The sequence below is a fragment of the Uranotaenia lowii genome, chromosome 3, assembly GCF_029784155.1.
Source record: "Uranotaenia lowii strain MFRU-FL chromosome 3, ASM2978415v1, whole genome shotgun sequence".
Classification (NCBI taxonomy): Eukaryota; Metazoa; Arthropoda; class Insecta; order Diptera; family Culicidae; genus Uranotaenia; species Uranotaenia lowii.
This window is the reverse complement of record NC_073693.1, coordinates 241,841,918-241,856,088: the sequence shown is the minus strand read 5'-3', so window position 1 is coordinate 241,856,088 and position 14,171 is coordinate 241,841,918. Positions and strand designations below refer to the sequence as shown.

The 14,171-nt window shown below is 38.0% G+C and overlaps 1 protein-coding gene across 1 annotated transcript; it reads left to right on the top strand.

The window, feature by feature from the left end:
• Positions 1-18: 18 nt before the first annotated feature.
• On the top strand, positions 19-6,121 carry LOC129750840 (DDB1- and CUL4-associated factor 12 homolog). Its single transcript, XM_055745937.1, has 4 exons — positions 19-758; positions 3,283-3,939; positions 4,003-4,191; positions 4,289-6,121. Exons 1-4 carry the CDS (start codon positions 378-380, stop codon positions 4,445-4,447), a joined length of 1,386 nt encoding a protein of 461 aa, XP_055601912.1. The 5' UTR covers positions 19-377; the 3' UTR covers positions 4,448-6,121.
• Positions 6,122-14,171: the final 8,050 nt, after the last annotated feature.

The window sequence follows — 14,171 nt, the reverse complement described above, 5'->3', positions numbered from 1 at the left end:
AAATGGGTATTATTTTTCGATAATCGTAAACTTTCACCCCGAGAGAAAAATCGCGATCTGTGGAATTCCTTAAAAAGTTGAAAAGTTTGATTAAAAATTGTGGACTTTGCAGGATTACATTAGCTCGTTCGCTAGTTCATGTCAGTCTGCTTCCGTTGACGGTGAACAAGCGCTGAAAATGTTCTGATAGTAACCAAAAAGTGCAAGACAAAGGAACCTGCTTTTCGCAATCGTCGACTGCTGCGCTGCTGTCTTGTATTTTTTCGTTCTTCATTCCGTAAACCAGGGGTCCCATTTTCGGTGGCATAGTCCCACCGCAATAGTGTACCGTGGATTGCACACGGAAACCTCCCGGAAGTAGTTAGCTCGTTGGCGAGATGTCAAAAACGGTGCGAAGACCCACGGCAGGAATTCATCCCAGCTGCTATCAGCCTGCTCGATTGGAGGAGCGTCGGAACAATGCCCGGAAGCTACGGCAGGAGCGGCGACGGAAGCCGGATAAACCGGATGATTTCGTGACCTATGAGGATAGCGACAGCGAAGAGGAAACTCCGGCCCAGCAGCACCAGATACTGAGCACTTCGTTCAACTTTGTCGATTACATCCGCAGCCGGGAGTCAGATCTGCGGGAGGAACGAACCATGGACCCAGCGTACGCCAGCCGACACATTTTGACGCACGATATGTTTAAGGAGACGCCCATCTCGCTCGGGAACATCAACAAAGTATTCTGCTCCCAGTGGCTCAGCAATCGACAGGTAGGACTCTAATCTGGTTCTTGGTACAATCATTAGGGTGATTCAGATCATCTGAGATTGCTTCAGGCTTCAATGTTCATGCCTTTTAGATAGCAATCAATGTTTCTTTAATGCGTAGATGAAATATTGAATGATTGGCCAGTAGGCGATGGAAGCGAAAAGTTATTCTTGCTCTCCTTAAGGAAAAACTATGAGATCTGTCAAAAGTTGGGTGAAATTCTTTGCACTTGCATTTATTCAAATTCATCACTCAAATCGACAGCGCTTCCATCGGTTCCTATAATTTTATCGAGTGCATATGAAGAATTGGCTAACGCGTCGTTGTACTGAAGCGGAAATTGCGAGTTCCAGTCCCGTCGATGAGCCGTTGTATCTTTTTCGAAAAATTCATAATATTTACGCCTTTCTTTGATATCTCATGTTAGTTTCTCTAATTCTCTCCATCACCTTTGAAAATGTAATTTATTGAGTGGCCTAGAGGAAAGCGATCAAGTCTTCTAAGCCAGCAAGGCATGCTTGTCTACATAAATTCAACATGCATTATAAGAAAGGGCAATATGGTATAAAATGCCTTGTAAACTCAAACTCCGATACTACATTGCCAATCTTCTCTCCACTAAAATGTCTAATGACGACCACAAAGACACGCCTAACGTGCAAGGATATGATATGGAGGGCACCCAACTGGCAGCAGATGTGGGACAGCTCAACGAGCGAACGTCTGATCTAGAACATCCGAAGTTGGATTGGAGTGTGAGGCGAAACACGCAAAAAATCCACCCAAGGCTGCCCCTGTATATATATACCAGGTAAAGGAAAACGAATTAGTCATTTCTACCAGTGCCCTCCACAAGATGGACGACGAGCCAAATCCAAATTCCATAGCCTCAAGCGAGTAGAAAAAAACTACTCAGGCCGTTAAAAAATCAAATGGCTCAAGCAAGCCAGAAAAACCTTGAGTCAAAATCTCAAAAAAAAAATCAAGCTAGCCGAAAAGAATCGGAGTCAAAACAAAAATACGCAAGCGAGTCAAAACAGTCAAAAAATAATCAAGCGAGTAAAAACCAAGAGACTCTTTCCGACTCAAGGATTTAAAATCAGCCTTCCTGTGAACGGATTTTATTTTTACTCTACGATTTTTTTTCCCAAAAAAAATCACTCAATATCATGACATAAATCTATCATACGATGACTTACCATAATGATAGTTTCCTGCCAGGATCACGTAAATGGACGTCGAGACCCACGTCGATTTCCCGGGCAGCCAGAGTAGGTGTACCTTTCCCAATTCCAGGAACTCTCGCCCTACTATATGACCGCTGCCAGGAACTGGTAGAGTCACCGATGTCAGAAACTGCCGGCTGAGCCCTAAAAACAGCGATACGATCGCTACGAAAAAGTACTGGTCCCACATTTACGATTTTTTTTGTTTTTGCTGATGAACACTATTATAGTATTCAAGTAACACACAATCTATCATAACAGTAAAGTTAAATTTACTATATTTATTGTTCAATACCTAGAATCAATCATACATTTCTAGTTGAATCTACCATATTTACAATTGAATTAATTATACCACTACAGTTGAATCTATCATAATTGTTAGGGCGTGAAACACCCTACAAACAATACCGCTGGGCTCATTGCTGGCAGCCTATCTGTCAGCCGATCGACGCGCCAACCAGCGGGTAGAATACAACAACAACAACCAATCACTTTATGTTTTGTTCTGTAAACGTTCAGTCGCGACGTATTTTATCTCGTCAATAAATCGTCCTTTTAATATGTAGTGTTTAGTAACTACGTGTTAATTTATTCTTGTATCCGTGCTACCCCAGTTTACAACAATAATTATAGTTGAATGCCTAAAATCAATTATACAATTGTAGTTGAATCTATCATATTGACAATTGAATCAATTATGTAGTATATATTCATAGTTGATTGCGTAAAGTCAATCATCAGTTTGTAGTTGAGTCTATTATACTTATAGTTAGATGCGAAAAAATCAACTACGCGTAGATGATTGGTATAACCAGCTGTTATAATAAGAACACATGTGGTCTTTTGTCTCCGTTAAGGATTGGTCAGATCCCAAGTTGCTAACGGTCATTGAAATATAACGTAACGCAATTTTTGATCATTTTCAAACCTTCAAACATTTTTTTTTCAACAAACGAACAAATAGAACCCCCTACGTAACACATTTGTATCAGATTTTCTCTCCAAAATCCGTAACAAGCTGTTATACCCCTCCCCTACGCGTAACATAATATTTGAATTGTCTCTAGAGCAGAAATGAGATATTCGATTCGAGTCATTACGAGAAGAGGAAGGGCTATAAGGGCCCCAACTCTAAGGTTGGAATCCATTGCAACCAAAAAGTTTTGGTCAAAAGGTCCAGGAAGGGTACTCACATGTTTTGAAATCCCGAAAAAAGGGTACTCACATATGATACATTTATTCTATCTGCCTGATCATGTTCTTGATACTATTTAAAGCTGATTCATTTGAATTGCAGGTTGTTTTCGGAACCAAGTGCAACAAGCTAATGGTCTATGACGTGAACACCCGAAAGGTCGATGCTATCCCAACGTTGCCAAACAGCCGCGGCGCAAGTCCGGACACTCAGTCCGGAATCCACGCCTGTCAAATCAACCCAAGTCACAGCTTGCTGGCAACGGGAGCCCGACATTCTGCTGATATTGCCATCTACCGGCTACCAACCCTGGATCCACTTTGCATAGGTGAAAACGCCCACCGAGACTGGGTCTTCGATATGTGCTGGTTGGATGATCAGTTTCTGGTATCGGGATCACGCGATACCAAACTGGCACTGTGGCGGATCAACGAGGATACGATGGAGTTTCCGGTAGCCAAGGAAGGCGAAGAGCAGGAAACGGTACCAACATATGCTCACATTTCACCCATATCGGTCAAAGAGTGCCGGGGTGCTCAGAAGATTCGGGCAATCTGTTTCAACAAGGAATATCGCGAGCTGGCACTGCTTTCCTTGAACGGCTACATGCATCTGTTCAATGCTGAAACTTTCTCGCAGAAAATGTCCCGAAAGCTACCCAACTGTCAGGAAAACGTTTGCATCGCTTGCCAACCTAATGGTTTATACGCCGTGGGTTGCCGGTCTTATACGTTGCTACTGGATCCCCGTACTTTACAGGTAAGGATTTGTGGAAGTTTTTAGGTGAAGTTGACTTTTAAACTTTCTATTTATTTCTTCAAGCCCGTTAAGAAGATCGCCTCACGCTACAGTGGGTGCGGCATTCGATCGGCAAGCTTTCAAGGTAACATTTTGACCATTGGAACTGGTCTGGGTATGCTTATGTTCTACGACATCCGAGCCGGAAAGTATCTCGAATCGCAAACCAGTGCATCGCGCACGGTTGTACTCAAAGCCAGCCGAGGATATGTCGTGAGTATAGTAGCACATCATTTTTAGCTCTCTAGTTTTAAACTTATAATCAGGATCTCTAGTGTAATGCATTTTCTCATTTAATTCTATGTGATAGGCACAATTCCCAGAAGAGGAGATGGATAATTTCCAGCAAATTAAGTACGTTCCGGCTATTTACACGCACTGCTACGATGGCAGTGGTACAAGACTGTTCACGGCTGGAGGCCCCCTGCCGGCGACACTCATAGGAAACTATGCGGGAATTTGGCAATAACTCTTGTGCGAGTGATGAGCGTGAACCCGAACCCCAGACTCGGATCGCACATTAACACGATCCCTTCCCTATCACCCTCCCCTATCTAGGACAAATGGTATAACATTATTTATTTACTTTACTATATGGTATAATAGTATCCTCTTAACTACATGAAAGCTACGAAAAACAGTCTCAGCGAAATTCTATACGCAAGCAAAAACAAGCAGGTTTTGTTCAAAATTTCAAGCATGGTGTAGCCTATTATGATCTTAGAAGTTTATTTTAGTTAAAGTTTTTTATGTTAATAAATTTTCACATCTTCAAATAAACATTATTTTTTTCAAGATTTGGTAGCAATTAAATTCAATATTTGTTTTTGTTTTTTACCAAATTTTTGTAACTGAAAAAAATTACGAATAACACAATTAGACCGGAACAAATATCAAACTTTTCTTTTGACCTTCCCTTCGGTTTTTTTTTCAAAAATCCCAAAGGGAGGAATAAATAAAGTTTAAGGATTTTTATTGAAAATTTTGATAAATTCTTCGAAAATTCAAACAATTGATAGAGTGGAAGTCAAACTGTACAAGATAGGAATTGTATATCCTTTCAAATTTTCGAAGCTATGAAACTCGGTTTATCAATATTGTGCAATATAGATTGTATGCACATGTATGCAAGTTTGTTGCGTACTATCTTTTATCCAATTTGTTACAATTTATCGAAAATTTGGATTATGTTTTTATTATACCCCCCCTTTAAAATACCCTAAAAAAACTTGTCGCAGTTTCAACTACAATTAACACCACTCGAAAGAGCTGAAAGGCAAATATGACGTCGATAAAAATGAATATTTTTTCTAAAAGAATTAAAAAAAACAATGATTTCACTTCCATTTAGAAGATCATGTGTAGCGCAATCATCGGAGATTTGGTCAAGTTGGATCGATTTAACTTTCTAGCTGGTATTGTATATGTAAGAGGATGTAATCTATAAACCTATAATAGAGAAAGACCACCATACAATCCCTATCCGTACAGAACGATTTTCAACGAACGCGAGCATGAAAACTGTTCAACGACTGTTGGAAAAAGTAAAACTCACAACTTTAAGACAGATAACAGATAGCAAAATGAGTTAAGAGTTAGCTTTGTTTAGATTCGGTGATTCTTCTTTAAGGCAAAAACAAAAATAGATCCATATTTTATATTTACGCGTTTTCTAATACCTAACAACGGTTTATAAAATTAGTTTTACAACATTTCGCAGAATATTTCTTCGAGAACGCAGAGAACGGAAAACTAATTTGCCACTTGTAAAGGGATAGTTTGAGGCGTCTAGTGTTCGGAATTTTCTAAACTTGCGTTTCCACAACTTGCGTACCCCAGTCTCAATTTCGAAAGAGCAGCCAGGGTACACAGATGAAACATACTGAATTAGGTAAGCATACATAGGTATTTCTAAGGAGCTAGGATCGGTTCTCCGTGGTCCAAATCTGACACTAAAACGATGATGCTCAAACTTAAACTGTTTTGAACATGACGGACCGGAGAAACCGGATATGAACGAGTATAAACGAGAGAAAGAAAATACGTTACGCGATTAGGTTTAGTGGCAATCGTAACAACAAAAGGAATACAGAAACTATTAAAACAAAAGTATAAACTTGAAAGAAATATAAATTGATAAGTTTTTGAGCTTGCATACTGTCTTTTCTCATCATTTCATTAATTGTAGTGGAATATCACCAACCTTACAGGTCACCGCTCACCTAGGTTCGGACAGGCGACCCTCACTTCAACTAATAATTAAGACTACTTTAATGTACTTCCCGCTCTCGAAGTTTTTAGCCATACCGATACTATTTACATTGCGTTTCACCTCAAGCGATTTTGCTTCCGCTTCTCGATGACGCTTCATCAGCTGTGATTGATCTGATTCAAGAGCGTCCTTTTTGCGGCGATCTTTGTCTTCCAAATACAGAGCATGTGAATTTCGAACTCTCTGAATAAGTTTGCAACGACCCTCTTCGTTCCGCAAAATTATGCTTTTTAAGTTATCAATACGCCGTATTTAATCTTATTTAAGTGACCAATTAAGAAATTAAGAAAAGTATCATGTAATGTGCTTATAATATTAAGTAGATCATTAAGACACCTATGTCAGATGATTTCAATTCAAATAAACAAATAAACAAATTCGTCGTTCCACTTCCATCTGTACCGTTGAGCCGTCAACACGTACGCCGGAGCATCGTATCGTTGCTGTGTACCTGCAGGAACATTTTACATTATTTATTTTTTCCTTACCTGTATTTCAATCAGCACTTTTCAGTGCTAAAATTATTTTCATTTTCTTTTATTCATATTTTCTCTTTTCTTTCCAGCATGGGGAAGTCTTCGGCCGGCTCAAGGGCCGGAAGAAAACGGATTGCTGAACCTAATCCAGGGCCATCTGCCAAAAAAGTTGAAATTTCCAATTCATTCGATGTCCTTCATAACATCGGTGATGAGGAAATATTCATATTTAATTCTGATAAGAGTACTAAGAAACCTTCTTCTTCTTCTTATACTCTTAAAAACGAAAAGATTCCACCAATAACGGTCACGATTCCTGACTTCAATGCCTTTCGAAAAGAAATCGTCACTTCCGTCAAGGATGTGAAGATTTCTTTTCAGATCGGTCGAAGGGGAACTGCTCGTATATTGGCGGAATCTTTTAATGATTTTCAAAAAATTTTAAATTATTTGAATAATAAAAAACACCAATTTTTTACGTACGACACTAGAGGTGATCGTCCTTTTAAAGTTGTACTTCGTGGTCTCACCGGCGATCAGACACCGGATGAGATCACAAATGAATTAAATTCTTTGTTAGGTTTTTCTCCAATTCAAGTAATTCAAATGAGGAAAAGAACCAACACGAATAATACCAGTAGTGTTGGTTTTGCTCCTGAACTTTATTTGATCCATTTTAAAAAGGATCAGGTTAATAATTTGAAAATTTTGGAAAAGGCTCGTCTTATGTTTCATTGTCGAGTAAAATTTGAACCTTTTCGTAAATCCCATACCAATTTTTTACAAAATATTACGCAATGTCGTCGTTGTCAAGCTTTTTGTCATGGCACTAAAAATTGTAGAATGAATGCCAGATGCATGTTTTGCGGCTCATTCGATCATGAAAAATCTAAATGCCTTTTTGGTGGTGATAAGCCAAAATCAGAATTTTTTAAGTTTGCGAATTGCGCAGGTAATCATTCCTCGAATTCTCTAGATTGTCCCGTTAGGGCAAAAATTGTTGCTTCTAGGAAAAACCCCAAAGTTTCCAGAAAAGTTTCTTCTCCTCCTTCCTCTTTTTCGTCTACACACGTCAGACCGGCAAACAACCTGCCTGTTCGCAGTCAGGCTCGGCCTACATTGGAATCACGGCTGGGTAATACCCGAAGTGATTTTAATGTTACCTGGGCTGATTCTGCGCCACAGACTCGTTGTTTATCGTTCTCAGAGGTGGTTGAAAATGGGTTGCCCTCTTCAGGTTTAACTAATAAAAATGGGAAAAAACCAAGTCTCAACGTTCATGCGAAGGCTTGGGAAAATCCCCGAAATTCAAATACTTTTTCTTCTCCTTCCTCTTCAGATTCTAACAATTTTGTTGATTTGGGTGAGATTACTGAGGAAAAATTAAAATTTTTGCATCAAAATTTAATGGAAATGATGCAACTTATGTTGAAAGCAAATTCAATGTTTGAAGCTTTCCAAACTTCTTTTAATTATGCTAACAAAATTATTATGACTTTACGATTCCCTCATGGATCCAAATAGATGTTTAAATATTATGAATTGGAACGCTAGATCTTTGCTGGCTAACCAAGACGAGTTCTTTTTATTTTTGAAAACTCAAAACATACATATTGCTGCCATCACTGAAACTTTTTTAAAGCCAGACAATAACTTGAAAAGCAATGCTTTTTTTAAAATTTTACGAAATGATCGACTTGATCGACAAGGTGGGGGTGTAGCTATTGTCATCAATAGTCGTCTCAAATTTAGACTTCTTCCTTCTTTCAATACAAAAATCTTAGAAACAATTGGAATTGAATTAGAAACTTCTATGGGGAAAATTATAATTGTTGCCGCATATTTGCCTTTTCAATGTAGCGGTGAACAGAAAAATTTTTTGAAGGGAGATTTACAAAAACTCACCAGAAATAAATCTAAATTTTTTATTATTGGTGACTTTAATGCAAAACACCGATCTTGGAATAATATTTCATCAAATTCTAATGGGAATATTTTGTTTAATGATTGCTCTGCAGGTTATTATACTGTTGAATATCCTAATGGGCATACTTGTTTTTCTTCAATTAGAAATCCCTCCACAATTGATTTGGTTCTAACGGATTTAGGCGAGCATTGTAGTCAATTAGTTACTCATGCCGACCTCGATTCAGACCACCTTCAAGTAACATTTTCTTTATCCCAAAGTCCCATTGAAAACCCTTTAAAATCAACTTTTAATTTTCAAAAGGCTAACTGGGAGCGATATATGAATTTAATTGAACGTAATTTAGATGTAAACGTTCCATTGAATTCAATAGAAGATATTGATTTGGCTGTAGAAAATTTGACAACTTCAATAGTCAATGCTAGAGCCGCTTCAATACCTAAAGTTAAACATAAATTTAATCAACCTTTAATTGATGATGATCTTCAGTTTTTGATACGACTGAAAAACATTCGTCGACGCCAATTTCAACGAACTAGGGATCCTTATTTGAAATTAATTTATTGCGACCTTCAAAAAGAGATCAAACGTCGTTTAAATTTCATTCGTAATAAAAATTTTGCTAAAGCAGTAGAGGACATAAAACCCTACTCAAAGCCATTTTGGAAATTAACTAAAATTCTAAAAAAGCCCCAGAAGCCAATTCCTACTTTGAAAGATGGGGATAAACTTCTTTTAACTAATTCAGAAAAAGCTCAAAAATTAGCCCAACAATTTGAGTCTGCTCATGATTTTAATTTAAACGTTGTAAGTCCAATTGATGCTCAAATTTCCCTAGAATTTGATGATATTCTTTCTAAGCAAATTGTGTTTGAAAGTTCTTGTGAGACAAATATTGATGAACTTAAATTGATTTTCAAAAAATTTAAAAATATGAAAGCCCCGGGGGAAGATGGGATTTTCTATATTCTTATTAAAAAGTTGCCTGAAAGCACTTAAAATTTTTTAGTTAAAATCTTCAATAAATGTTTTCACTTGGCTTATTTCCCCAATAAATGAAAAAATGCCAAAGTAACTCCAATTTTGAAACCTGGAAAAAGTGCTTCAGAGTCTTCAAGTTATCGACCAATTAGTTTGCTTCCATCTTTAAGTAAACTATTTGAGAGAGTTATTTTGAATAGAATGATGATTCACATTAATCAGAATTCTATTTTCCCTGATGAACAATTTGGTTTTCGTCATGGACATTCTACTACACATCAACTTTTGAGTGTAACTAATATGATTAACGCTAGCAAATCTGAGGGTTATTCAACTGGTGTTGCTCTTCTTGATATTGAAAAAGCTTTTGACAGTGTTTGGCACAAAGGTTTAGTAGCTAAATTAGCTCGATTTGATTTTCCTGTATATCTCACCAAAATTATTCAAAATTATTTGACTAGCCGAACTTTGCAAGTAAGCTATCAAAATTCATGCTCTGAAAGGATACCCATTAGAGCTGGTGTCCCTCAGGGTAGTATACTTGGGCCTATTTTATACAATATTTTTACATCTGATCTTCCTGATGTCCCAGAAGGAAAAGGTAGAAGATTATTTGCTGACGATACTTTGCTTTCAGCCAAAGGTCGAAATTTACGGGTGGTACGCAGTAGATTGCAACAAAATTTAAATTCCTTTTTGAATTACTTGAAAATGTGGAAAATTTCTCCTAACGCTTCCAAAACTCAACTTATTTTATTTCCCCATAAGCCAAGAGCTCAATTTTTAAAACATAATGAAAATCATTCCATAACTTTTAATGGGGTTTCTTTAGAATGGTCTGATCACGTGAAGTACTTGGGACTCACACTTGATCGGAATCTTTCTTTTAAGAATCACATTGAAGATATTCAATCTAAGTGTAATAAATATACTAAAGCTCTTTATTCTCTCATCAACAGGAAATCCAGGTTGTGTCTGCTAAATAAGATGTTAATCTACAAACAGGTATTCCGACCAGCGATAATGTATGCAGTTCCGATTTGGTCTAGCTGCTGCGCGACGAGGAAGAAAGCCATCCAGAGGATTCAGAACAAGGTTCTGAAAATGATTTTGCGGCTTCCACCTTGGCACAGCACCGAAGATCTTCATCGGATTGCGGGCATTGAATCGATCGAAGAGATGGCCAACAAAATCATCTCCAACTTCAGAGGCAAATCGATGCAGTCTTCCATCGCAGAGATTCGTTCTCTCTATAATTAGTTTAAATTTAGGATAGTTTTAGTTTTTAGTAGTAAGTTTAAAATATTTTTTGACATTACAGGATGTTCTCCTACATAAAAATACTTGATTGCACTCAGCAAAATTAATTCAAATAAATAAATTATAGTGAATAATAAACTATAGGGCTCTGGACAGTTCATCATTGAACTGAACACCTAATTTAATGTAATAATGTAATATAAATGTAATGATGAATTGGTACAAATAAAGACATATTTAAAAAAAAAAAACAAATTCGTCGTTTGTCGAATACACCTTGGCGTAAACAGGTGACCCAACTTCGAACTTCAGTTGCGCTGAGTTATTGCCTAACAGGTGGACACGTTGGTCGCAGAAGATCCAAAGTTGTAAGCATTGAACGTCCCTGCATCATCTTGTCCAGTGATTTCTCACCTTGCACGGCGGACGATGTAAAATCTCCTTCCTCGTCGCCAAAAATGTTGTATTCGACTTCGGTTCAAATAATGAAACCGAACGTGTGGACAATGAAGGAAATTCGTTTATTCTTACTGAAGGCTAACTAACAAGCGAAAATGTTATTTGTTCCCCCTAGCAACTCAAAGTCTAGGCTAACTAGATATGATTCGCTGCCTCTGTAGCAGTGTAACAAGACTCTTTTCTGCTGGTGTTCGTAGATTTCTAAAGAGCATTCGACCGACTGAACCATGAAAACATCTGGGCTATACTTAGACGAAGAGGAGTTCCTTGGAAACAAGTCTATCTTATCGAAGCACAGTACGAGGCATTGTTATGCAAGGTTCTGCACGACGGTGTCTGCTCCGATCCAATCCAGGTAACTGCTGGAGTGAGACAAGGACGTATCCTATCTCCACTACTTCTTCTAATAGTAAGAGCAAGTCCAATGGTGTTGGGAAAAAGTGGTAGGAAATTTGACGTCTGTAGCACAAGATGGGAATAAGGGTATAAAATCGAAAGCAACCAGCAATGCCAAGAGAATTTGCTTTTCAGTAATTCTACTGATTTTTTGTATTTTGAATTCACCGTTTGAAAATTGAAATCAAATTCATTTTACTACAGTAGTGTCAATATGAAAATTTTATTATTTACATATATGCATAAATAAGTATTTCTTAAGTTATAATGCATTCCAATATTAAACTGTATTCTGCAGAATTAGGAGTTTTTTTTTATTGGAGTGCATTTGATTACACGAGTTGATAAAGTTTTTGAACTCTTCCTAAAACTTTCATTTTCAAAGTGATAATTAAGTATGTGACAAATGAAAAGTATAGGTGTTTCAGACACAATTTAAATTTTACTTCCGATACGACGCCTACGTTTGATCTAATTGACACTTGTCGAATTAACAGCGAGGGTTCCGTTTTCTAAAGATGATGGATCCATTAAAGACAGCGTTCCGAACTTGTTACCGGACATTCCGACGGAATATCTTTTTCAAATAAAAAAGCGAAACAATTTCCTACTCCCGAAAATCGCTCAAGCAAAACAAACAGAATTTATTTTTCACCCAGCTATCTGGCATCTCTGCGCCTCAAAATGTATTCGATTGGCAAGGGCATGAAAAAAATTGGCTGTAAGTTTTAAAGAGTTTATTAACTTCATTGTAATTCGTATCAATTCAAGTGATAAAATATTTAAGAAAAAAGAAAATATCACTTTATGTTAAAATCCTGAAATTGCTCAATTTCCTATGTTTTCCCCTCAACTGAGGTTTTGAGCATAAGATAGATGGCAGCACCGAAGCGTTTCATGCACGAATACTGTATTGCAACGCCGACTCTATCACTCGGTTCGGTGTTGCAAAATATCGTGTTTTTCTATCACCCTCAGCCAAAAAGTGTTATACGATACAAATTTTGCAGCGCGAAACTGTTCGAATATCAGATTTTCCCAACACCGGTGTACGGCAAATGTGTTGTGATGTGTTGTAAACCTTCGAAATTTTCAACTCCATCTCAACCAGTGAACTTGCTCTAATGGATGAGATCTTGACGGGATCGAATGTAGACCGAACCGTGGATTGCCGTAGAATCCTTCTACAATGGAGCAGCTAAACGACCTTGACATGGCTAATGATATGATTTTGCTCGCTCAAAGACAACCGGCTATGCAGACCACGCTTGACGATCTTTCCGAAACCTCCAAGGCAGCAAGTCTCAAATGATGTCGGAAAGAGAGGTCTTTCAGTTGGTAGCCAGTTAGCCGCTAAAATACGCACACATGACGAGACACTTGGCTGGTAGCAAGTGGAGACGCTGGCTCCGGATCGCTAACAGTGAAGATATTTCAATTCGGTCCTATGCATCGGACAATCGGCGCCGAAGTTTTTAAGAAAGTAATGGGGTATTTTTTTTTTATTCCGGAATTCGCTCTGGAACCGTCAGAATAAAAAAACGATTTTCGGGTTTCGAGTTATTCCATACGTAGGTGTGCGTGCGAACGAGCGCAATGTTTACATGAAGCTGTCATTTTGTTCTCCCTTCTAGATTTCTTCATTCGGTTCTTCACATCCGGATTGCCTTTTTTCGTTTCCGGATTGCACTGGACAGCAGATAGTACGATTTTGCTTGGCTGAGAGGTTCAAAATCGCGGCAATCATCATTTTCCCGTTCATTATTTCAACTGTTTTACTTTCAGCCAAAAACAGCTGTTTAATGTTTTGACAACAACGTTGAGAGTATTGGTGAACTTCTCGCAAAACTGACTTTCTTCTCAGGGCGACTCCGTCCCTTTTTCGAGCGAACCTAGGTTGCCTCTCGAGCAATAAATGAGCACGATGACAGCAGTTAGAGCGAACCTAGGTTGCCTCTAGTTTGCCTCCAGGTGAAAAAAAATACGGTATAAGTTATCAACTTTCCATGGTAAGATGGCTGTTGTCATCATACACCGAAATCTGTTTGGACTCATGTTGAGGCCGAATGACATCTGCGTATATTTATCATGACGTTGTTGAAGACATCTTAAGTTTTTAACTTTTTAATCTAGTTTTTCAAAAATACGAACTTTTATGGCAAAATGGAGATAGAATTTTCATTATTTAAGCAAAGTAGCTTTTTTATACGTTTTCTGCAATTTTTTAGTAATTTGTAACCACGTAGCTCGTAACTGAATTTATGTACAGTTTCGGTTCAGGTCGAGTGGTTTTTTTAGCCACCGCGACGTTACACGCCCAAATTGCCCCTGCTTCTATCGCAACCGGCAGGCTAAGACCTCTATCCGTTTCTTTGGCCGAAATCAACAGTGAGGTTTAGTGTAGTAAATACCAGATGGCTAA

Excerpts from the sequence above, each read along its gene's own strand:
- LOC129750840 (XM_055745937.1), top strand. The coding sequence starts at position 378 with ATGTCAAAAACGGTGCGAAGACCCACGGCAGGAATTCATCCCAGCTGC. Across the intron at positions 759-3,282 it reads AGTGGCTCAGCAATCGACAG|GTTGTTTTCGGAACCAAGTG; the intron begins GTAGGACTCTAA and ends TTTGAATTGCAG. Across the intron at positions 4,192-4,288 it reads AAGCCAGCCGAGGATATGTC|GCACAATTCCCAGAAGAGGA; the intron begins GTGAGTATAGTA and ends TCTATGTGATAG.